The sequence below is a fragment of the Cyrtonyx montezumae genome, unplaced genomic scaffold, assembly GCF_038088225.1.
Source record: "Cyrtonyx montezumae isolate F1298 unplaced genomic scaffold, pur_monq_1.0 scaffold_4, whole genome shotgun sequence".
In the NCBI taxonomy this organism is placed as follows: Eukaryota; Metazoa; Chordata; class Aves; order Galliformes; family Odontophoridae; genus Cyrtonyx; species Cyrtonyx montezumae.
Genome location: NW_027072045.1, coordinates 16158395 through 16182874, shown reverse-complemented (window position 1 = coordinate 16182874; position 24480 = coordinate 16158395). Strand labels below are relative to the sequence as shown.

General features: G+C 43.1%; 2 protein-coding genes across 2 annotated transcripts; one reads left to right on the top strand and one right to left on the bottom strand.

The window, feature by feature from the left end:
• Positions 1-1319: 1319 nt before the first annotated feature.
• On the bottom strand, positions 1320-3160 carry IFIT5 (interferon induced protein with tetratricopeptide repeats 5; the record flags this gene model as incomplete). The annotated part of the gene is made up of 1 exon (XM_065746666.1): positions 1320-3160. A coding segment is annotated over one exon (1482 nt), but the record flags the coding sequence as incomplete, so codon positions are not given.
• Positions 3161-12299: 9139 nt separating this feature from the next.
• On the top strand, positions 12300-24480 carry LIPA (lipase A, lysosomal acid type). Its single transcript, XM_065746173.1, has 9 exons — positions 12300-12551; positions 13477-13597; positions 16887-17085; positions 17430-17539; positions 18106-18242; positions 19578-19724; positions 20781-20852; positions 22395-22466; positions 23248-24480. Exons 1-9 carry the CDS (start codon positions 12447-12449, stop codon positions 23479-23481), a joined length of 1197 nt encoding a protein of 398 aa, XP_065602245.1. The 5' UTR covers positions 12300-12446; the 3' UTR covers positions 23482-24480.

The window sequence follows — 24480 nt, the reverse complement described above, 5'->3', positions numbered from 1 at the left end:
ATAGCCCTGTGGCTTCTCTACCATCTGCTCTGCAAACAGTGCTGTTCCCATCTGAGGTCCTGGGCAGCCCCCTCCTGGGTACATGAGCAGCCCTTTTCCAGGAGAACCGTATCATCTTTCAGCCCGTTCTGCCCTGGCTGCAAATGGGAGCTGCAGGAGATCTACATGTGGGGCCAGGTGGTAGAAGTCAGTTGTAGCAGAGAACCTAACCATCTCCACCCTCAGCCTGTATGGACTAGATGAGGAGGCCTGTACCCAAATGCTGGAGCCCAACCTAGAGTACCATGCAGTGTCCTGTGTGTGCTGTCATTGTGCAGCGCTGCACTGAAGAGGCCCCCAGGCTGCTCTCCTGGCAGGGCACTGCACTGTCATGAGGTAGGAGGACAACCCCATGGCCAGACCGGGGACCTGCAGCAGCACCTCAGACTACACACTGATGAGCTTCCAAGTACATTGGACAAAATTCATTTGGAGGTTCCAGACACTCTTATTTTTGCTGCCATCCCTGTAGTGCAGGAGGAGCCCTCTTGAGGAGCCTGGGAAGGAGGCAGCAGGTCCTTCTGCTCCTGGCCAGGGCAGGGACTGCTTGCTTGGGGCCATGTTGTCCTCCAAAGATGAGGGCCAGCAGCCTCCACAACCCAGCAAGAGGCCACTCCAAGAACAGCACTTAGCAGGACCCAGCTAGAAACAAATGCATGATAAATTAAATAATAATAATGACTACAGCACAAAGTATCACTCCTTGCACAGCTGCTGTTGTCTATCACAGAGGGCTGCTTTTCCTTTTTGCTGTTGCCTTCTTCTGCCCCACTGTGCACCAGTGTCAGCGAGAGCCTGATGTGGGGCACAGCCTGGAATCATCTCCGTGGTGTTCGCTCCCATCAGAAAGCCTGCTACAGATTAAGGGCTTGCTGAGGATGGCCAACAGTCTGAGAAGGGTTGTAACAAGGACAGCTGATACAATCTGACCAAAGGGATACCCCATACCATGCAACATTGTGCTCCACAATAAAAACTGGAAACGGAGAATTGAGGATGGAGTTTGCCAGGGCTGCTGTTGTTCAGGGGCTGGCTGGACATAGGTCAGCTGGTGGTAAGTGTTTTTTGCATCACTTGTTTTTCTTGGTTTTCTTTGCTTTTTCCACCTTTTATGTATCAAAGTGTCTTAATATCAACTCACAGTGAACTGGATTGACAAACAGTGGTTGCTTTTATTGTTAAACAGCATACAAGGTAGCAAACTGAACAACTCAACACAGGCTTCTTCTAAATGATACTTGATATTCAAAAGACCACTAGAAATAACCCTATTATTACCAGTTGATAGGTTAAATGTTAAAATGTTATGCTTCTTTTTTCTCAGTAGAAGGTGAGATCTGTTTTCCAGGCTAGAAGCTTTGTGTCATACAGGTGCACACAGACAACTTTTATGCCAGTATTGGCATGGCAAGCTAAGGTAGCTTGGTTGTTATTTATTCTTGTCAGGCATGCTTTTTGGTAGCAAACAGACAAGCAAATGCACGGTCATCACCTAGTCATTGTCTACAGTTTCTGCATTATCACTAGAGTGATGCCATCAGGTTTTTCATCTGGTTATAACTTTAACCATAAAAAGTGAATAAATACATTTATTTTGTCTCTTTAAATGTGTTCTTGTTGAGAAGGATTTGGAGTTGCTTCAGCTTGAGAGGGAAAGTCGTAGTTCACATAATGCGCTCAGAAATTCTTCATTGTCAGGATCATATTCATTGGCTTTCTCATAACATTCAATTGCTTCAAGCTTCTCACCATCTAGTTTATGAATGAATCCAAGTGCACTAAAATCTTTTTCATCTCCTATCCCTTCTTGAATTCTCTTTTCCAGCAGTCTCTTTAGGTATTTCTTGATCTTTCTTGCAAACATATGGTTACCATTTTTTAGTCCTTCTGTGTAATATTTAATTGCTTCAGATTCTGATTTCTTCTGATGTTGCAGAAAATATCCATAAAAAAAGCATATTTCTTGCTTATCGGAGCAGGACAGAATATTTACCTTCATTGCTTTCTGAAATGTCTCTTCTGCTTCTCGATACATCTTTGCCTCTGCATACATCCTTGCCAAGTCAGTTAGGGCAGAAAAAAATTTTGGCTTTTGCTCAGTCACCTCTTTGAAATGAGAAATGCAAATTTGAATGAGTTCTTCCATTTGATCTCGAGGTGGATATCTTGTACTGTTTTTCAACTCAAACAGCTTTGCTCTGTAGCAGAGTCCTAGCTGGTGAAGCAGAAAGGTAGAATTCGGCGATACTTCTAGGGCTCTTTCCAAAATCTTCTGTGCCTTGTCTAGTTCTTTTTTCCTTCTGTAAAATTTAGCAGCGTATCTCAGGAAATAAGGAAGATCGGGGGTTTTCTGCATTCCTTCTTCAATGCATCTCTCCGCTTCTTTCACCTGATTTAAGTCCTGAAGTTTCAGCGCAAGTAACGCCAAAAGATAAGTGTCCATTGGATTCAGTTCCACTGCACGCCTCAGAGGCTCCAGGGATGGGTTCACCTCTTCACATCTTCTGTAAGAAAATTCTTCCAAACGATACACTGCTATTGCGTAGCCAGCGTTAAATTCTGGATTGTTGGGTTCTTTCTTCAGAGCATTCTCAAAGCATTCCTTTGCTCTGTTATAGTACTTTCCTCCAAATTTTAACAGTGCAAATCCTTGCTCAGCATAGATCTCTGGAAGCTGAATCTTCAGCTGAGCAGTAGTTGACAGCTTTTTGCAGCTGTTTTCCACTTTATTGATATATGCTTGAGCTTCTTCATATCTGCCCATGTGGTAGTAGATCCAGGCATAGTTCCCCCAGGTAATGAGACTTCTCCTGTCAATTTCATTTGGATAATATTTTTTAACTTCTTCTTCAGCTTTTTGGAGATTTTCCAGAGCTTCTTCATTTGTGTGCTTTAGGTGGCATACGTAAGATAGTAGATTGTAATTTGTAATGTTGGGTTTTATGAAAAACTCAATCTGATCAGCTATCGATTCTTCTAGGCAGGCAATATCTATATCCTCTTTCAGCAAAGTCCATGTGAAATAGCATTCTAGCTGCAGCAGGGAGTTCTTCAAGGAATTCTTGGAAATGGTACTAGAATAAATTAAAGAAGATGGATTACTTCCTGCTGCTCCTGTTTTTCACCCAGGCATGATGTACTTCAAAAGCAGGCAGTACCTCTGCTGGTGCTGCTAGTCAGCAACAGCTCAAGTAAGCCAAAGATGTGGGAAGCCACAGATCTGGAATCATTCTTTTAGTAAATTGCCTTGCCAGAGGAATTGAGGGCACCTCTTACATAGAGAAAGGGGATGTGATCTGGATGCTGTTAGAGCAGGGCTGCTGTACTCTTAACACCGGCACTCCTCCGGGCCTCAGGAATGTATTACCCCTGCTTAGAACATTTTCTGAAGCCTACTTGGGAACAGGTAATCAAATAGAAGTGGAGATCCTTCCTGCCTTTGTGCCTCTGGATTCCTCCGTGCATGTGGGCGTGGGCTGATGGATGCTGGATGAGCCTGGCAGCAACTGGGGCAGTGTTGCTTGTGTTCCCCCTCCTACCACTGTTTCCTTGGTCAAATATTCCATTGTCAAAAAGACTGCTCTACTCTTCCCTTGTAAAACTAGGAGCATCTACCAGCCTGTATGGGGCCATGTGTGCTGCGCAGCTGCAACATCACATAAAGAAAGGAAAGGACATAGAGAGGAGATGTCTTTTAGGAGGAAAATGGAGTGAGAGGGAAGACTGGACAATTCTGAGGATGCAAACGAAGGAGGAATAGGTATTTTTAAGTGTTATTAAAGTGTATGTCTGTCTTACTGATTTATTTACTTTTATCAAAATATAATCTCTTCTGACTACTGATTAAAAAAAAAAGTTATTAACAGCAGTTCCTAATTAGAAAACTGTATGTAGGAATTTATATTTTTTCTGGGATGAAGGGGAAGTGAGAGCAAGTTCCTGATACGAACAATACCTTGTTAGAAACCTATTTCCCCAGGAGAAAACCATAGAAGAACAAATCCTGGCTGCCAAACCAGTGTAATCTGTCCAAGAATTGCTCAAAGCATTTTAAGTTGTTCCCCCTCAAACCAAAATCGAAATGTATCACTCAAATTGTCACATTAAGCGACGATCTAGCCCCATCTAGTGATGGGACTGTAGGGAGATGATCAGACTTGTTGACCTTGAAGATCCTTTCCAACCCGCAGGATTCCCGTGTTCTGTGAGAATGAACTAAGTGATTCTGCATTTCCTGTTGGTTTTGGTGCCCCAGCTGAGAACTCAGAAAACTTCCGTAAATGAAAACAACAGTACACAGTAATTTCAGGAGTAAATTCACATTTATGAACATGTGTGGGATTTAAGGGACATGTTTCTAGCTCAGACTCTGACAACACCATACAGAACTGTAATGTGGTATGTTCTTTCTTTCTGATTGATGAAGAGACAGCCTCACAGCTACCTGGTGACCAGCAACACAGAACAGTGTCCCTGTAAAGTAAACAAAGGTGCTGACAGAGCCTTTATTTGACATGTAGGTGCTATAGAACAAGATGCTAGAGAAAAGGGGAATTAACCCTCCTGGCAAACGTTTGGGTTAAGGAATGCAGCTGCCTCTTGTTCGAACTCTGGTGAGCCGGAAAAAAGAGAGCGGGGGGGGGGGGGGGTGGTGGTGGAAGCAACCTGCAGAAGCTGAGCACATCTGCACTACAGGAAACACCACCGAGACAGAGAGGGAGGCCAGATCTGGGCTCCTCTGCTCCCGGCACTCAGGTGCTCATTTACTGGTTCAGGCTGTGACCAGGCAATCCGAATGCAGTCCCCAAAACAGATGCGTGATGCAGATAACAGTTCAACTTAATACCACGCGTAATCAGTCAGTGCAATTTCCTAGGCTGTCATAAACATTCTAGCTCTGCCCTATTTGTGTGTGCAGGACAGTTATCCCACTTCTTCTGCTCTGGACTGCAGACCAGAATGGTCTTGCTGGTCCTCATGGTATTAGAGAGCAGAAAGTAAATTCTCAGCTGCATCAGCGCCAGCCATCCTCTTGGCTGGTCAGCAGCTGTTACTGCAGCCTGCACTGCATCCTGCAACTGCATGCACAGTTTCTGACCTTCGATTCTGAAAAAGCAGTAATGTTACAGCATCCAATTGCACCCTTGTCTTACTTCAATGCTTCCAGTGAATATTCTGTGAATTATTCTCAGATGCTTAAGTCTGTTAAGTACCTTACTGCTTCCAGTCATGCAAATTACAAACTTGTATTCCCATGGCATAAGAGTACAGTAAAAACAGCATTTGGAGACCAGGCTGCTCTCTTACCTCATGATTTTCTGTTCTCTCAGAGTTCGCAGGTAGCTTTGAAGCCCAAGAGATGCTCTCTGGAGCCGGAGTTGCCTTTTATGTGCTCTAGCCTGCACGTGATAGGTGAGCATGGTACTGGGAATCAGAAAGTGAAAGCAAGCTTCCTGAGTCGGGGTGGAGCTGCAAGGCAACCGGCTGGGAAACAGAAACTTATGAGTCACTCTCCTTTTTTTAATTTTGGCTTTATGCCACACATTAACTTGTGCTGTGTAACCCATGGCAACGGCTTCTAGTAGCTCCATGTCTGAATTTAACCCCAAATTGCTAGCATTGAGAACTGCCTGGCCAGTGTAGCCCATGGCTGAGTGGCTGCTCTGTCTTGGGTGGCAGCTAAGTGTTTGCTGGTGTCTGAGACTAGTAAGGAATGGATTGCCTCCCATCAGCATAAGACAATTGAAACACTTCGTGGACAGTTTTACATTCATTTCTTTGGAGCTGTTTGCCTTTGAATGGGAGGGTCCAAGAGTGTCTTCTGCCTGGGCACTCAGCCTGGAAACAAATATTTCCAACTTGATACAGGAGATTGGAAGGTGATTCCATTGTATCCTGTGAAGGCAGGATACAGTTTTTTTAATTAAAATTCCCAGTCCTGGAAGAGGTCCCAAAAGCCAGAAACTATTGTTCCAACAGAGCAGGCTCGATGTCCAAACATCTGCTGAACTCCATCAGCCTGGGGCTGTGACCACTGCCATAGGGAGCCTGGTCCACGCCCGCTACCTCCTGGAGAAGAATCTTATCCCAGCACACGCCTGACTTCCCCTGACACGGCTCCATGCCATTCCCTCAAATCCTGTTGCTGTCACCAGAGAGCAGAACTCAGTGCTGCCCTTCTGCAACTCTTGGGAGGAGCTGTAGACCACCATGAGGGCTCCTCTCAGCCTCCTCTGCTCTGGGCTCAGCAAACCAAGGGGCCTCAAATACTCCTTGTTCATTTTGCCCTCCAGGCCCTTTACCCTATAGCTCTCCTTTGAGCATTCTGTAATAGTTTTATGTCTTCTATGATCTGTCCAGTAAAATGGACCCCGCTAGCAGCTCACCACCTTTGTGATGTAACCCCAATTACTATAACCTTCAGAACACAGTCTGACAGCCAATTGTTCACTCATCACGTTGTATTTGTCTGTCTTTATGCTGGATATTTTGACCATGGGGAGAGAAATGGTATTGAAAGGTTTGCTGAGATTCACAAAGTACTATATAACTGGCTTCCATTGGTCAAGTATGTGGTTAACCTTATCATAAAAGGAGATTGAGTTTGTTAAATGGAACTTTCCTCTCGTGTGTCTGTGTTTACTGTGACCCACAACAGCATTATCAGGTGTTTTTCAGTAGGTCTAAGAATAACTCCTTAATTTTATTAGGCATTGAAGTGAGACTGACGGGCCTGTAGTTACAAGGGTCTTATTTCTTGAAAACTAGGACAACATTTACTAGCTTCCAGTCAACTGCAACCACTCCATATTCCCAAGACTGTTGAAAAATAATGGAGAGAGTTCTCATGATGACATCAGGCTGCTTTTTTAGTCCCGTGGGATGAATCCCACCAGGCCCCATCAGCTGCAGCGAGTCTCATGCGGGCTTGAGTTAGGCTGGGAGTTTATCATTCACCATAGCTCAGGGCTCTGGGGGTCCCAGGGCCCATCAGCTTCAGACAGTGTCATAGAAGGCATTAAACATTTCTGCTTTGTCTGCGTTCCTTTTTCTGAAGTGACTGTCTCCATCCAGTAATGAAACAGCATTCTCTCTGGTCCTCTGTTTGATGTTAACATATCTAAAAAAGCCCTTTTTATTGTCCCCCTGCAGTTTCAATTCTAACTGAGCTTTGGCAACCTTCATTTTCTGCCTGGTGCGGCAAACAGCATCTCTGTAGTCTTTCCATGTTGCCTAAACACATGTTCAGTGACTGTACATTTTCTTTTTGCCTCCAAGCTCCAGAAGAAGATCCATGGTCCTTCTGCCCTGCCTGCTTGACTTCTGACAGTCTGGAATTGACCAAGTTGGTTCCTTTAGTGCCTTAGCCAGTAGCATTCCTCCTCATCCACCAGACACTGGGTGAGCACTGCAAAGCCATACTTGCACAAACATTTCCCTGGGTGATGACAGTTCAGAGCAATCCTCCAGAGCACATGGAAGATAGAACAGAAGACACTGACTTCTTTCATTGTTGTGCCTCACTGTGATAAAGATGGCTCTTCTTTTTCATATTGTTTCTCCTTATTTCTGCAAGGTTCATTTCCCCAGGAAAAAGGCAGAAGGATCAGGTGGCAGGGCAAGTAGGGCCTCAGGAACCTGCATGAGCCATGCCCCGAGCACTTCCCTGCCACCCTCAGGAAGATCTTTCTTCCCTTCCTGCATGCCTTGTCTTTCACCCACCCCCTTTCCTCCTGAACCTTGCACTTGGGTTTCCCAGAGCTCTGGCTGTGCTCTGCCCTCCATTTCTGCTTCAGTACTTTGTTTGTGTTTGCTTTCTGTTTTCCCCACTCTCACATGATTGTGAGAGACAGAGGAAATGAAAGCAAGCTTTCTCTCTGAATCTGCAAGGGGGCTGCAAAGGATGCCAGATGGAGAACAGAAACTCATGAATCACTCTGTGTTGTTTTCATCTTGGCTTTGTGCCATGCACGAAATTGTGTTGTGGAGCCCGTGGCAACAGCTGCTAACAGCTCAAAGCATTGACTTTGCTCAAATGCAAAGGCATCTATGATAAGAAGAGTATTTCAGGTTAGTATAGCTTGACCTGGTTATCGTACATAGGCGGGGTCTCAGGGTCATTCCTCCTCCTGCCTTTGCTGATGAATCTATGCATGGTTTTGCCCTGTGCTTTAGGCTTCTATTTTAGCAGTATTGTGTTATACGCATAACAGCCACATAACACTGTCCTTTGCTTGCCCTCCTCTAGGCTCCATCCTCTGCCCCCTTTTCCTGAGGGCTCTGCTATCCAACCAGCCCTGTGCTGCTCCATGCTGCCATTGTACTAGTTGTCCACAGTGTCTTGTGCTACCTGGAGCAACTGCTTGCTGCTGCTTTCTCTGTCAAATTACAGTTTTACATCACAAAGATAAACAACTGTTGAGCAAATCAGATACAAACACCTGGTGTATTGAAACAATTGCTGTTGCAGTTGTACCAAGCCAAACAAGGTTAGAGCAGGTAGGTGGAGATGAGCTTCAGCAGAGCAGGCATGACAAGCCCCAGTCCTGAAGCCATACGCAGTGTAAAGCTGTTACAGTGAAGGCAGTACTGTTGTTACAGGTTGTGTGGCTACCAAGAGTTGGGGCAAAGAGTTGGTGCTGGAGCCCTGTGGATGTAAACAACCCACCTGTGATTAGGATTAAAAAAAAAAAAAGAATGCAGCCTTTCTAGTTTACTGGTAACAGAGTGATTAAATAAATAGTAATTGACATATGTAAACAGTGCTACACAGTAAATTCAGATGTAACCAAAAGCTGCAGAAGAAAGAGCTCTAAAAACACGTCAGCAAATCTATAAAGATGATCCAGAGCAGATTCTGGGAAGAGGAAGAAGCCGCCACCAACAGCACCATATTCTGCCCAAGAAAGGACTCCAGTGGCTGATAATTTGTGATGCTGTCATCTCCAGCAGCCCAGAGCTGCTGATCTTAAGGCCCAGAGAAGCAAACTCCAGAAGGGACAGAAAATAAGTATGTGTCTTGTAGTTTTAATTAATATTACTGTGATAGCAACTTTTTTCTATATATGTGTATTTTAATTGTGCTGTCATTCTTTCTCTTTTTGTAGTAAGTAGGTACCTACTAGAGATGATTCTTGCTTTAGGCAAAGATTTTCATCATACAAACAAGAAGTTCTTGTCTTATCCATATAAGGTATTCTTTCTCATTGCCCATAAACAAGATCTTGTAAGTAACATCATAGGACTTGTCTCCATTCTTGAATTTATTCAAGTTTAGAATGTGAAGGTAAATTAAGAAATATTTTTAATATAGTGTCTACTGTCCTTTCATAATTAGTATTTGTGGAATTTGAGTGCCCTTGTTTTGTGAGAATAACGTTATAAAAATGTTCCCAAGGGTGCTTCATGAGAAGGGTGCTTCATGTCTCCTGGTTTCTGGTGCATATCAGCTGACTTCGCACTCATGGCTTGGTTGGGATGTGGCTGGGCCTGACCAGCTGCGGGGAGCACGAGGGAGCATGGGGTACCCAGCAGCCTGTAAGAACAGCAGCTCATAAGTGGGCGTGATGGGACGGCGATGGGGTGCAGCCACAGTCGAGCCCCAGTAGGTGGTGGAGCTGCACTGGAATTTGTCCTTTCACTGGACAGATTGCCCCAGACACAGGTTTTGCCCGCGGGCTGGGTTGTGCTGTGGGTCTGGTGGGAAGCTGATAGCTTTTTATTGGAATAAGGATGAGCGGTGCTTCTCTTCACACAGCAGTGGCTCTCCAGGAGCTTTGGCGTGCTCATCCCGGAGATGCATCTCCCTGCAGCAGCTGTTGGTCACCGTATCTTTGGCATTAAGCAGGGAAGTGGGAAAGAGCCTGAGCACAGAGGGTTATCTGGAGTTTGAAGAGGTGCAAATAAGATGATGATAAAGCAGAAGAAAACAGATAAACCAAGTTAGAGAGGAGGACTGAGATCTAATTAGCAATTACATAATCTCCTTGTTAATTTGGGGAACTATCCTCGCTAAAGCTTTCTTGTTAGATTTTTAGAATATCTTTGGTAAGCCTAGTCTGTGTGTCAGTGTTGGCATGTAAATATAAAATGGCCATTAGTAGCAAATGCAAGAGATTCATGGAAAGCACGTGAAGAAACGGACAAAAAACTCCTGCCTTTGTATTTAGCACAAAAGCTTTACTTGAGTATTCCTTACATATACAATAGAAAGGAATATATTTTTGGCTTCAAAAATGTATGTTCATTTTGGAGAGAAAACTCATGCCTGAACATTTCCTCAGCCAAATATAATTATCTGAAATAAAATTTTCTTTATTAAAATAATGTAAAGAAACTATACCACTGTAAACGATTGGATCATTTAAATATCTAATTTCCATTAAACCTAGTTAGCATCTAATTATTATGTTTGAGAACAGCATTGCTGGCATTTCATAATTTGTGTTTTCCTCTGAGGACAAAAGTACCCTGTAATTAATCTTCTAGAAAACCCACACAAATAGCTGAACAATACTTCTGCTACCCAAATTCTGTAAAATAAAATGTGGCCTTGTGAAATTCAATCCAAGATAGAAAGGGCGTCACATTCACAGAGTGTCCAGGACACCTCTGCGTATCTAAACAAGTGGATGCAATGGTGCTGAAGTGCCCGAGATAGCTCTTTTCTTCTGACGTTATTTTCCCAAAGGCAGCTTATGTCTTGTCTTACCACTTTCATTGCCAAGAAAGATGAAAGAAAGGCTTAAAACTTTTTAAAAGGGCTCCTGAGACTCCATACTAGTACTATTTTGTTGTAGTCTGTTTCTAAATGTGCATTTTGCCTCTTTCTTTTCACAGCACTTTTCATCTGATGGTTTAGCATTTAAACTAACTGAATCGCAAAATACTGCTCTAAGGTGGGAAAGTCATGCACAGGGAAGATGCCTACAGGTGTGGTGGAGGTAAAGTTGATGCATAAGTGATCAGATAATGCTGTGAACTTGCAGTTTCAAAGGTGCCCCTCTGAGAGGAGACAGAAGAATGGAAACACACTATGTTGCACATGATCGCCTCAGCCTTAAATCCCATGTATGTGTTTCACTGCAGCCCATGCTGTACTGCAGCTCACAATGATACATCCAAGCCTCAGCTTTAACCTCATTAACTGAAAACGAGACACATTTGTCAGTTTGCTGTGTAGAAGAATTTCATCCCTTCTCGTGGAAAATCGTAGGACTACTGCTCTCAAAGGAAGGTGCTGACTGAGTTAGCTCTGCATGGTTTGTCTTGCACCAGGCCCACGTCACAGCCACGTGCTGTGTGGGGACATGGACCCACCACAGCTGGGTGGCTTGTAGAACAGGAAAAGGCTGTGACACTGGGCAGACAGAAGCTGTGGCCTCGTCACAGAATCACACAATTGTAGGGGTTGGAAGGGTTCTCTAGTGATCATCTAGTCCAACCCCCCTGCCAAAGCAGGCTCCCTGGACCAGGTTGCACAGGTGTGTCTTGAATGTCTCCAGAGAAGAAGACTCCACAACCTCTCTGGGCAGCCTGTGCCAGTGCTCTGTCACCCTCACTGTGAAGAGGTTCCCACTTCTGAAAACAAAAACTTCAGTGACAATCCTCACGCTAAGTAAACAGAAACATTTGTTTTCTCGACACATTACTGCTCTACTTCTGTGTCTTTTAGTTTCAGTATTACCTCAAGGATATTACTATGTGCAAGTGATGTGAATGTTTGTACTTCAGGGCGGTATGTGGTCCAAGTTTTGCAAGCATCGCCACACTCCAGGACGGACCAGGTTGGCAGCAAGCCGCTGGAACCCTGCACCTGCATGTAATTCAAGCCTGCTTGTATTAGATTCGATGTATTCAGACTGCGCACAGCGATGATGGACGCATGATCTCTTTGCGTGAGGATAACGGTGCCGGCTGCACGGCCACGAAGCGCCCACGGGTGGGAACGGGACTGCGGCCGGGCTGAGGGGCTCATCGGGACGGTGCGAGGGGCACTGGCGCAATTTCACTCTCCGTGAAGGGGAGGGGCGGTCCGGCACGGCCCCTCAGCGCAGCGCCGCGGAGCAGCGCGGCCGCCGCCCCCTCGTGCCGCGATAGGCCGCGCCGCGTGGCCTGAGCGCCGCCGCCGGCCCCGCGCCCTCCTCCCGCCGCGGGTCGGTGCGCGGACGGCCCCGTGGCCGGGGAGCGGCGGGAGGGCCGCGGGACACGCCCGGCCGGGCTGCGCGGCCCCGTCCTCGCTCTGTCAGCGGGTGCCCGCCCCCAAAGTGTCACGCGGTGCCGTGGCGGCCGCGGGGCTCGGCGGAGGAGGAACATAAGCCCGCGGCGGGGCCGCTTTTTTAGGCACAAGTCTCGGCCCCGCTTCGTCGAGGTCTGCGTGCAGCAGGGCCTTCCCCCAGCCCGGCAGGATGCGGGGCCTGCTGGCTGCCGCCGTGCTGCTGCGCTGCGTCTTTGTTTCGGGCGCGTTCGCCGCCGGGAGGAGGAACGTGGACCCCGAGACGAACATGAACATCGTGAGTTGTGGCACGTTATAGCGCGGGGGAGAGCCGAGCAGCGTGAGCTCGGGGCTGCGTTGTGCGGTGCGGGTCCGGGAGAGCGGCCCCGGTGCTCTGCTTCGAGTCCTGCTTGGACCGCGATATCTCTTTCCTGTGACTTCTGAGCCAGCTGTGGGGGTTTTGCCACTTTTCTGCTTAATTGTTAGAAAATAACGTGCTTACAGAGCGTTGGTGCCGTCCTCCCGTGGTTGCAGTGACAGCTGCTTGCCTTCCCGTTTTGTATTTCTCTTCCAAAGAGAGATGAGCTCTTTGCAGAATGCCCCGGGTTGGAAGCGACCTGCGAGGAGCCCGGCTCCTGGCTCCACACAGCACCTCCAAAAATCCAACCCCGTGTCAGAGAGTGGCGTTGCTTTAACTCCAGGCTCGGAGCTGTGGCACTGTTTTACAGCACCTGTGTCGGTGCCCAGGCAGGCTTCTACCTTCCTTCTTATCTTCTGCATGCCACTGTGGTACCAATTGTTGCCATGCTCATTTGTTTTTGGAAGTACTGCTTTTCTTGAGGAAAAAAATCACAGAATCGTAGAATGGCCAAGGTTGAAATGTCCCATTTTGCCTGCTGTTTCTGTCCTAGTGCTTTGCTGTGAATCCCCCTTTTTAGTGTTGCAGTTTCCTTTCTCACTGTAACAAAAGTGTGACTGTGGATGGGGACAGGCGAGCAAGTCCTCCCAAGTCCCTGGGTTAATGCTCGTGCCCTGGCAGGCTCCTGCCTGGAGTAGGTCTCAGGAGAAACCTGTGTGGTGGGTGGAGGGATGGCTATGGCACATTACTACCAGTCCTTTAATTTCACTTTGCCATTGGGGAGGATCCCAGAGTACTTTGAACATGATAATAAATGAAGCAGGCTGAGAATTTGCCTCCAAGCTGGTTTCTTCTTTTTCTTCAGAGTCAGATTATCACCTTCAGAGGGTACCCCAGTGAGGAGTATGAAGTGACAACGGAAGATGGGTACATCCTTTCTGTTAACAGAATTCCTTATGGAAGAAAAGACTTGGGGAGGAGCAAAGGTAAGATTTGCTTCTGCTTGGGAAAAATGGTAAGGCATGGAGAAGTTCTACACTTAAAGAAAGAAAATTAAAAAATTACAGAACTTGCTCCTGCAATCATCCAGAAGATTACAGCTTGCAACCTAGGGATTTAAGTGACTGGTGAATGTCCTGGCCAGAGTGACTTAGGCGCATGTAGAGTGACTTTAGTGAGGGAAGGGAGAAGGAGTTTAGAAAGCTGCCTTTTCCCAGCATTTCCATTTTGTGACATTGATGCAATCCCTTTGTTGTTTGGTTTTTGAGGGCCTGAGAAGCCTGGATTTTTTGGTAGGGAGAAAACAGTGCTAAGACATTTTTTTTAGTGTCTCAGAAGGAGTTTGCTTGTACCATTGTAGCATTATTTCAACCACATTTAAAAAACATCTTACAAAAAAGAATTTTGTTTGAAGTGCCTGAGTATTTTCAGAAGTAGGGGGCAGTTCGTATAGTTCTGTCCTATTTCACAAGAAGTATAAGAGTTCCCACTGGGAACTTCACTGAATAATTACTTCCTGATTTCTGGGATATGGGGGAAGAATCGTTTTGTTCATTGTAACCTCTGAAACTCTCTTTGCAGCAAGTTACAAGCTAGAGCAAGTCCTACTGTTGTGGTGTCATTTCGTACACTCAGCTGCTTAAATTGGTAGATATTATAGTGAGAGAAAATCCCTTCAGAGTGTCTTAAGTAGAATGTGTTTAAAATACACTGCAAATCAGGTTATTGGCAGCAGTGAGCCCAAACCAGCTTGTTTTGTGGTTATGATTTGATGGGGAACTGGGAGGGTGATCATCATAAGCCACCAGATCACTCTTACAGTAATCCTTACAGTTTATAAGCTGGCATAAAGCCATGGAAGGAGTGCAGGGAGTGCTTATGTGAGGAGGTGATAGAAAGGGGGAAAAGCTGAGATCTGTGGGAGCAGTCTGAGCAAAGGTTTTTGCAGCAACTGAATGATGGAGTGCTCTTAACATGAGAGACTTGTGTCTGGAGGATGAGAGACCTTTGGCTTGTCGTCTTGCAGAAATGTGTGTCTGAATAGCAATCACTGAATTTGGTACCAGTTATAAAAGGTCCTACTGACAACTGCATGTGTACAGAAGCAGCCAGTTTGCCTAGAAGCTGCATCTATCCTAAAGACTACTTCAGAACCTTTCAGACTGAAAAAAAAACTTGCAATGAGAGGTAAAACAAAAAAAAATTGTGGCATTTACGTCAGAAATGATTGATTGCCCTTTAGCTGTCAGTGCAAACAAGACCATGAGAAAAGCCTGTCCTCTGCTGAAGGCCAAGCAGCAGTCTCACCTCCTGGTTCTGCAGCAGTTGGGGTGTTTGCACTAATGCAGGTTACACAAAGTTGGTGCATAAAGATCAGTACGTGGATGGTGCCAGTCGAACCTGGCAGGTGCCTTTGTACTTAAAAGTTTCAAAGAAACCATAGGAAAAAGCTGCCTGGAACATTTTGGTTTTTGTTGAATACTTCATCTATGACATAAGCAAACAGAAGTTTCCTGACTTGTGGGAATTCTCTGCATTCCCTTTGCCACACCCTCGACCCCAAGTTCATGTTTTGCAAAGTGCTTTAATTTTAAAAACAAGGATTACGGAGCACATTTGGGGAAGTATGATCTCTTAGGAGAATGAAGATCTCAAAGTTCATGTTGATCTTAAGTTTTTATAGACTTGGTATCTTTCTGGGAAAAGATACCAATGATGTGTTACTGCTGACTTAGCGTATATATGCCATAATTCTTCTTTTGCAATACCTGCTTGATGTGAATAGGATCCCTTGGAGTTATGGATCACATGATGTTTTGAAACAAAACCTAAAGTTCCTCAGGGAAGAAAAAAAAAGAAAAAGCATCTGGAGAGCATAAAAAAATAGTCAGTGATTTTCTTTTGTTGTAGTAACTAAAAATCTTAAATAACTGCATTGAATATGTGAGAACAGCATTGAAATAAGTTCCTCTTCTTTCTTTTTGACAGATTTTATACATACAGTAACTTTATTTAGGCTGTGTATAGATTTATTAATGTTTTCTCTGATTTACTGGAAGGAGCTGTTGATGTGATACCAAAGGAATGTCAGAAGGATTAAATTTCGTTAGAATTGGGCTGTGTGTGATTAGAGCAAAATGTTACATGCAGGAAAAGGTATTTTTAAGTTTCTACCCTCCTTATTCCTTTTTTTTGGGTTTTTAGGACCAAAGGTAATTAAAAATTACTGTTGTCCAAGTCAGTTTGTCATGTGGTTGTGCAAGTCATGTGCTGTGGGAAGTGAAAACGGAACTGGCAGAAGTTCAGAAATTGGTGGTTAACAAGAGGACAGAAGTAAAGCATTGAAGGACTTGAACAGTTTCCTCCTTTCCATCTTAATGAAAAGAAAAAAAAGAAAATGGTTTATCTGAGTTTAGTAAAAGGAAAGAAAATACAAAACTAGAAGTGATCATTACTGAAAACAAATCTAGTGTGAGGCTTGAAAATCCTGCACACACAAAGCCATGAACTATTACTACAGTATAGAGAACGTTAGCATGGATTTGTATTATCCTGAGTGCTTGTTTGGCACTGCCAGAGGTTTGCTTTTTTTTTTTTTTTTTTTTTTTTTTTTTTTTTTTTGCATGGACACTGTGTCACAACATTCTTATTTTTTTTAATGAAATGGAAAAAACAGGCACCAGAAAGGTCTTCCCAGCCATAAAGGCTGCAAAAGGGAAGAAATGCTGCTGATTTGGATCTATGGAACTCACAGCAAACCCTTGTGGATGCAACCTGGTTGTGACTGTTTCTGCTGAAAGTCCAAAGTCCACATTATCAATGGAGAAAGTACTGTGTGAACTTGGCATTACAGTAGAATGATGTGTCATTGGAGGAAGTAATTTCCTGAGTAATTTCTGGCATTGATATAAAAGTATCGTGTATTGGATTTTAGTTATTAATGCAGGAATAAAGGAGTCTTCCATTTTGGAGGTAAGAAAGTTTTCTAAATTTCACATGCATCTTCACTAAGGTGCTTCAGCTAGTCATGTTAAGGGAAGAAAAGTCTTTGAAACTTGAACTTTCTTATTGCTTACCCACATTGTTCTTTGGGTTCCGCCTAAAGCTTTTGTAACAGAAGGATATTGGATGGGGATAATACTGCTACTGCTGATGTTTATAGATTAAATAGTCAAAGTACGAAACTGAAGCAGACTTCCAGTCATTCAGATGAGTTTTTCTTAGCTTCCTATTAACATGGAATTGAAAGTCTATGATAAACACTTTGTTTTTCAGGTCCAAGGCCTGCTGTGTTTCTGCAGCATGGTTTGCTTGCTGATGGCAGCAACTGGATCACCAACTTGGATTACAACAGCCTTGGCTTTATGCTGGCAGATGCTGGCTATGATGTATGGCTGGGAAACAGCAGGGGGAACACCTGGTCCAGGAAGCATACACATTACACAGTGAAGCAAGAAGAATTCTGGATTTTTAGGTATCCTTATCTCTGTAGGTGGACTATGCATGCTTTTGTGAGCAGGCTTCTCTGGTCTTTTCCTGTCACCCCTTTTCAGTTGCAGTGTGAATGGATAAGATGCTTTCTTTCTGTTTGAGCCCTGTCACATATTTGGAGGTAATAAAGGGAAGTTTTATGGTCAGTGTTGTGCCCTGAGACAGCTTTCATAGATGGTCAGTAGAACAGCAGTTGCTTTCAGCAGTACTTGGTGTGATAACAGTACCTAAGAAGAAAGCTTTTCTTCGTGTCCAGGCAGCTGGCCATCAGTGCAGTAAAGCACTATGCATCTATTGCACACTGATAATTTTGTCTTTGCTTTGTAGCTTTGATGAAATGGCTAAATATGACATTCCAGCCTCTGTTGACTTCATTTTGAAGAAAACTGGCCAGGAACAAGTATTTTATGTTGGCCATTCACAAGGCACCACCATGGGTATGTGAAGAGAGGCATTCACTAGAAAATGCTGTTGTTGAAATGTTGACAAATTCTGTGTGTATGGTTTAACGATGTATGAAATAGGACTTCTAAAAATCTATAGCTTCCATTTTTTGACTGCTTCCTGAAATATTCATCATTAAGAAGAAGATGATTAACATTTCCATTCTTATTTAGGGTAGGAAGCTTTTGAAATGGAACAAATGAATTCACAGATTCAGTACAGTTCCTACTGAAATATGCATTTTGACAAGCAAGACAAAATAAAGTAGAATCGTTAGTTATATGTAGAGTAAAAACTGCCATTTACAGAATGTTTACTGTGTGTGAGGCCTGCATCAAGTGCTTTTAGACCTGCAAATAAAAAGATGAATATGATGTTACTCAGGTCAGACTTTTTAATTTTCAGAAGAAATCCTTCTGACCTTAGAGATGACAGTCAAACTATTGATATGAAAGCTTTCACGCACATCTGAGATTTTTGTAAAATCACTTCCACATAAGATTGTCATCTGTCATGTTTCAGAGATGATGTTTGTTAATTATTCTCTTATTCCTTGCAGCTTTCATTGCTTTTTCAACTTTGCCAAAGCTGGCTAAGAAAATAAAAACGTTCTTTGCCTTGGCACCAGTAGCTACAGTCAAGTTTGCCACTAGCCCTCTGACAAAGCTGGGAGCATTTCCTGATCTGCTTCTCAAGGTTTGTTTTTGCATGTTCATATTTTAAGCCAAAGGAAAAGTGTCTCTGTCTGGTTGGAAACAGTATAACAAAGAATGTTAACAGCTGTGGATTAGAGGTTAGTGTGTTCCCCAAGAGCACTGGACCAGTTTTTCCACAGTATTGCTGTGAAAGTCAGCAGTGGCTTCTCTGGTTTTACTACCGTCTAATGAGACAATTTGCATTGGTGTGAAGATGTACCTTACAAGTACGAATTCACAGACAGAATAAAATTGTTTTCAGTTACATATTTCTGGAATTTAGTCTAAAGAAATAACACAATAGTTCTTTATTAGAAGTGTCATGTGATAGCTTTATACAGTGTACTTCTTGAATTATTGTGAACTTTAACAGATTTATTTCACAATAACTGTCAAGTACAGGAAGAAGATCTATCAGAGGGTGATGATGTGCGGCAACTTTATTTAGATGCTGTGAGTCATCTTCTGGAGTTTGCCTTTCACCATTAACAGCAAAGGGAATGTAGGCAGACTGGCAGGCTGCAGTCAGCACCTGGAGTCAAACATTGTGAACACTCTACTGTGTGTCATTTTAAATGATCACGTTTCTTTATACCACCTGTGGAGATTTCCATGCAGACCTGTTTGTCCCTTTGTACTGATGTTGTATGCATGTTTGTATGTGTTATTTGTTCCCTGCATCAAAGACAGGTAACCTGGAAGTGGCACTGTCAATTGTGATAAACTTTGTCTAAGGGAGAGTAGCTGATCAGTGCCTGTGCTGATGGTCATGTTTTGCTTGACTGTCATGGTGACTTGCAAAAAAAAAACATGGATTGCACAAATACATGAGAGCCACAGACCTGTGGGTCAGTCGCATTCTTAAAAATGCTGTATCACTTTCTAAGGAAGTGCTGGGAGGGCCACTTCAAAATCTTTGGAAGTTTTAAAAATACTGACAAGAGGAAGTAGCCACAACAGCTTGTGCAATTTGTTTTTTTTGCAGCTTCCTCTCTTCAAGCCATGTAAATAAAAGGCCATTTCACGTTAGCAGGTGCAGCTTAGCCTTAAGTGATTCTAATGACAAGAAACTGTTTAGTACTCCTGTAAAATATTGCATTTGAGTGATATGAATTTAACATTAGACTGGGAATTGAATCATTGTCCCAGATCCCACATATGTTCTGTGGGTGGTAGTTGACTGTACTGTTTGCAGCAGAAGCACTAACCCTGACTTTCCCATAGGACTGTAAACAAGGTAGGTGATTTTTTTTTTTAATGACTTACCTATCACCAGTGCAAATGGAAGTAGGGTCCAGTTCAGTTACATGTCTGTTCTATGTTTGTTGTTTTGTAGAACTTGTTTGGAAAGAAGCAATTTCTTCCTCAGAATTTTTGGCTGAAGTGGCTCGCTACCCATGTTTGCACCCACAGAATCCTTGATGACCTCTGTGGCAATCTATTCTTTCTTCTGTGTGGCTTTAATGAGAGAAACTTGAATATGGTATGTTTTGATGTCTTTTAATAGTGAAGGTATTGCAAACTCTTAACACAGTACTGACTGTATCACTATGCCAGTTGTTTTTCATGTGTAATTAAAAAAAAAAAAAGGCTTTGTTATGCAGAGTGTTAAATGAATGTCTTTTCTTGGTGTAGACGTAATTGTCCAGTTGGAATGGATAGAATTAATCTTTATAAAAGGGTAGTGAGAAGCTAAAATAAATTTTAGATCTTTTGGAGCAGTAGGTAAAAGAAATGAATGTGGTGGACATGAGCAGTTATTACCTCTGGGGCAAATGTCCATCCTGGATGATGACTTCATCTCTGGTCCTAGTTGCACAGGGCTAGTCCATATAACTTTTTGTTATCTAAACACTTGTTCATTGAATCAGAGAATGGCTTGGATTGGAAGGGACCTCAAAGAGCCTCAAATTCCAGTTCCCCAGCCACAGATGGGGTTGCCAAATACTAATTCACTAGGTCAGGCTGCCCAGGGCCCCATCCAGTGTGACCTTGAACACCTCCAGGGATTGGGCATCCACAGCCCCTCTGGGCAGCCCTTGCCAGTACCTCATAACTGTTTCAGTGAAAATTGCCATCTAAGATAGACAGTTTTAATGGTGAAATGTATATACATTTAATTGCAGGATACCTAGTTTCTCCTGGATGTATTGTACTTTTAAACTGAAGATGGATGAAGCTTTGAATCATGGTTAATTGACAGCTACCCATTTAGATGTAGAGTGGCTCTGATTTTCTCTGGAGGTCCATGTAAATATGAATGTGTTCCCAACTCTTACAATTCTAGCACTTTTAAAAAGATGCTCTAACAATATAAGAATATTTAAGAATGTCATTGTTACATTTAAAAATGAACTTTGTTACACAGTTAATTGCAAGCAATCCCTAATACATGTGAAACTTTCACCTCATCTCTTTGTATGGAGCCAGTTAAGTGATTTTGTTTCTTTTAAAGTAGTTTTAAGAGGAATGGTCAATTTTCTGTTAGTTGTTCCAGAAGCAATAATGGGTAGAACTTCTGTTAATTACCTTGTTGCAGAGCCGTGTGGATGTGTACTCATCACATTGCCCTGCGGGGACATCTGTACAAAACATGATCCACTGGAGCCAGGTAGAGTTTTCAGTATCTAGAATGTTCATGATTCAATGTCAAAGTATATATTTAGTAGAGTCTTGCTGAAATTCTGAAACAGCTAATAATCAGAACAGCAGCTGTTTGCTGCAGCTGCTTTGATGTTGACCTTGTGGTGGCTCAGCCCTCTCCCTATTTCTGTGAAGGCACGCTGATCGTAAGCACTTCAGGCCAACAAACAGTATAAGTGGGATAACTTTACTCAGGGAGATGCTGTCACAAATATTTGCTTGCCTTTCAACATCCTTGTTTTGACTGTGACGTTTTTTTTTTTTACCAGGGAAGAACAGCAGGCTTTCTGTTCAACAATATTGTTTGGTTTTATATTTTATTAGTATATTTTGAACTTTTTAAGTGTGCAGTTAGTTCATGCCTGTGATGCTGCTGTGCTACTCACCAGGCACAGCTGTTCACTGGCAAACAAGAGGAGACTCATGGAAGCAGTGATCATTGCTGCGTTTCATTTTGTAGCTGGACTTGTTCATCCAATCAGAAGTGATCTGTTGTGCTGTTTGCAGTGGTTGGGAGTTGACCAGAAAGAAATTTGTAAACACTTTTTTTTTTCCCAGGGTGGGGAAATGATGTTAAATCAGAGTAGGCTTCTTAATAAAGGTTCACTACTGTATTGGTATATGTAGGTTGCTCTGAAAGTAGTGCCTTCTAGAAGGTGTAGTGCCTCATAGAAACAACAGCTGCATAAAGCACAATAACACTGTTTGATAGAGCAAGTTCTCAGCTACAAAATGCTATTTTCCAACATAGTCACCACCATTAGCTCTGCATTTTTACCAGCAATGAGCAATAGCCTTAATACTGCACTTGTAAACATGTGCACCAGTGGAGGTGACACACTGTTGCCATCACTGCTGAAATGCACCACCTTCCACCTCATTGTGTCTGCATCCACTGTTTGGTCTCCAGAGATGTTCAGCAAGCATTAGGGGATGTCAATAGGTGCCTTTTTTTTGTTCTGAATGCAGGAATTCAGTGGTACACCTTTGCTTCATATGAAGCACTTCTTTGTCAGATGCCATTGTGTCAGACTGCCATCTGTCGCACGGCAACAAACTATAATGTAATGCTAGAGGAGAGGTTTGACCTCTGCTGTACAGACATCTGACTCTGTGGACTCATCTGTGGGTCCAAATAATAAACCAGGAGACATTACTTTTAGAACAGACCTGGTACATTCAGACAACAGTACATCATGGAACTGTTTCAGAAGTAAGCATAAAGTAGTCACATCCTGGCTTTGGATACTGAAAACTGTTTCCCTTAGTCTTTCCTACTGTTGTTCTGACAGAGCGTGGTATGTTGGTACTGAATCTTAGATCTCCAGCTCCTGAGATGTGAGGCAAAGCAGTGATCCTTTTCCTTGTTAGTACTTGGCATTTCAGTGTCTTGTCTGTCAGTTCCTTTGGCAGTTCTCCAGCAAACAGGTTTTTGTTTTGTTTTTTAATCCCTTTGATAAAAGTTTTGTGAATTTTCAATGTGTGTGTGTGAATGTTTGTTCATTTCTAGGCTGTGAAATCTGGGGAACTCAAAGCTTACGACTGGGGAAGCAAGGCTGCAAATATGGCTCACTATAACCAGGTAGATATCTTTCATGGATCTGTTAAGTTTTTGAGTGTCACAAAAACAAGCCTTTGGGCACTTCTCAAGGTGCTGCATTTATGCTGTGTTCTAAACAGTGTTGCCCAGTAATAAGGCTGGGGATGTGCCATTTCAAAAATAAGTCAGTAAAACAAGCCAAAAAAAACAAAGAAACAAACAAACAAAAAAATCCACAGAGCCGTAGAGCTCTGAAGTAGTTTTAAGTCCTAAGCTTAGATATGAGGATATGGGGTTTTTTTTAATATTTTTTTCTCTAACTTTTGAGATTCTGCCTTCTCACAAGAAGGGAAACAGTCAATTCATGAGTATTTCATGTCCTCATCTTCTTAATCTTTGCCTGTGTTTTTCTTATTTGCTACGTGTGGTACTAAAAGTATTTTGCCCCTTGTCATTTCAGTGACTGGAAAGTACTGCAGTATTATACTTCCAGAGGAACTATCACTTCTGGTGTTTGATTTGGGTTTAGAAATTCTTGAATGAAATGTATTTTCTGAGATTTCTCACTGCACTTCAGTATTACCCTTCTGGCTTGCAAGCTTTCCAAGCCACATTTTACTGCTGTGCATGATTGCAGGGCGTTTTGGAAATACCCTTTTTCATGAAAGTCATGATTCCAACTATACCTCTGTCTGTCCAGAAGCAAAAGAGGAAGTCAGAATCTGACACATTTTTACAGTTTCTAGTGTACTATGCTGTGGTTTAGTACCAGCCTGAGACTTGTTCTTTCTAATGCTTTTATTTCCATTTTTTTGTCCCTCAGTCTACTCCTCCTTTCTACAAAGTAAAAGAGATGACTGTACCGACTGCTGTATGGACTGGTGGACAGGACTTGCTGGCAGACCCAAAGGATGTTGCCATGCTGCTTACTCAGATCACAAACTTGGTTTACCACAAGCACATTCCAGAATGGGAACACTTGGATTTCATCTGGGGCCTTGATGCACCTCACCGCATGTATAATGAAATGATTAACATGATGAGGAAGTATTTGTAAACCAACACGGTATTAGTTCTCCAGAAATTCACCTTTCTGGAGCATTGCTTCTCTGGCAATAATGCTACATTGCTTATTTATGTTGTGTTTTAAAAATGCCAGCAATGACTACTGAATGGGATTCATATTTGATTCGTTTTTCTCAGTGTTATTTCTTCTCCTGCAGAAATCCTCATTCTAACCTGCTGATTTTGCACACAGTGGCATAATACCAAAAAACAAGCCGTGTAACTTTGCACGTGTTTCATGTGCCATTTAGATTTAGTGACATGTCTGAATGACAGAACAGTCCACTGAGCACCAGAGATGCTTGAGAATTTAGAAGTGCTTTGTTTTGTGTAAAGCACTGCCATTGCTCCTACACTGCCGTTTCTGAGTACCTTTCAGAAGTACTCTTTGTATTGCAGTGACCCCATTTGATGCTGGTACTTCAAAAAGCACTTAGTGACTTCCTGCTGTGTATTTTAGCCATTACTCAGAAGCTAGCTACATCAGATGCCTTTCAGTATTGCTGAGAAGAATTGTCTTGAAGTCATAGATGACCACTGTTGATTGGAAATCAAGAAAAATGCACTAACCAAACAGCATCACGGAAGCCTTGCATGTTCCACTTAATAGCTATGGGTAAGGATTGTTACTTGCCCTTGCTAATTCCTGGAACAGAAGAAGCAGTTACAAGGAATAAAAGAAATACCACTTTTAGCTTTGTCAATAGGTTGTGACTTACAAAGAGTAAAACATTTGTGTTATTTGCACTGACCACTGGAAAACTCTCCTTCCCCCCCTGCCAGTGCACTTCTGGTCAGGGAAGGGCCAATGCATTAATTCTATATGTTGAGCAGCTTAGCTTGCGTGGACTCTTCTCAATCATCTGCTGCTTTCAAGGTCTGTTTACTTTTTAGCTGGTTGTATGGTGCTTGCCACCATTGTGTTCAGGAACTGTGTAACGCCCTGGTAAATCCTGGCAGTGTTTATGGTGACCTTCACTTCTCTGTTTCT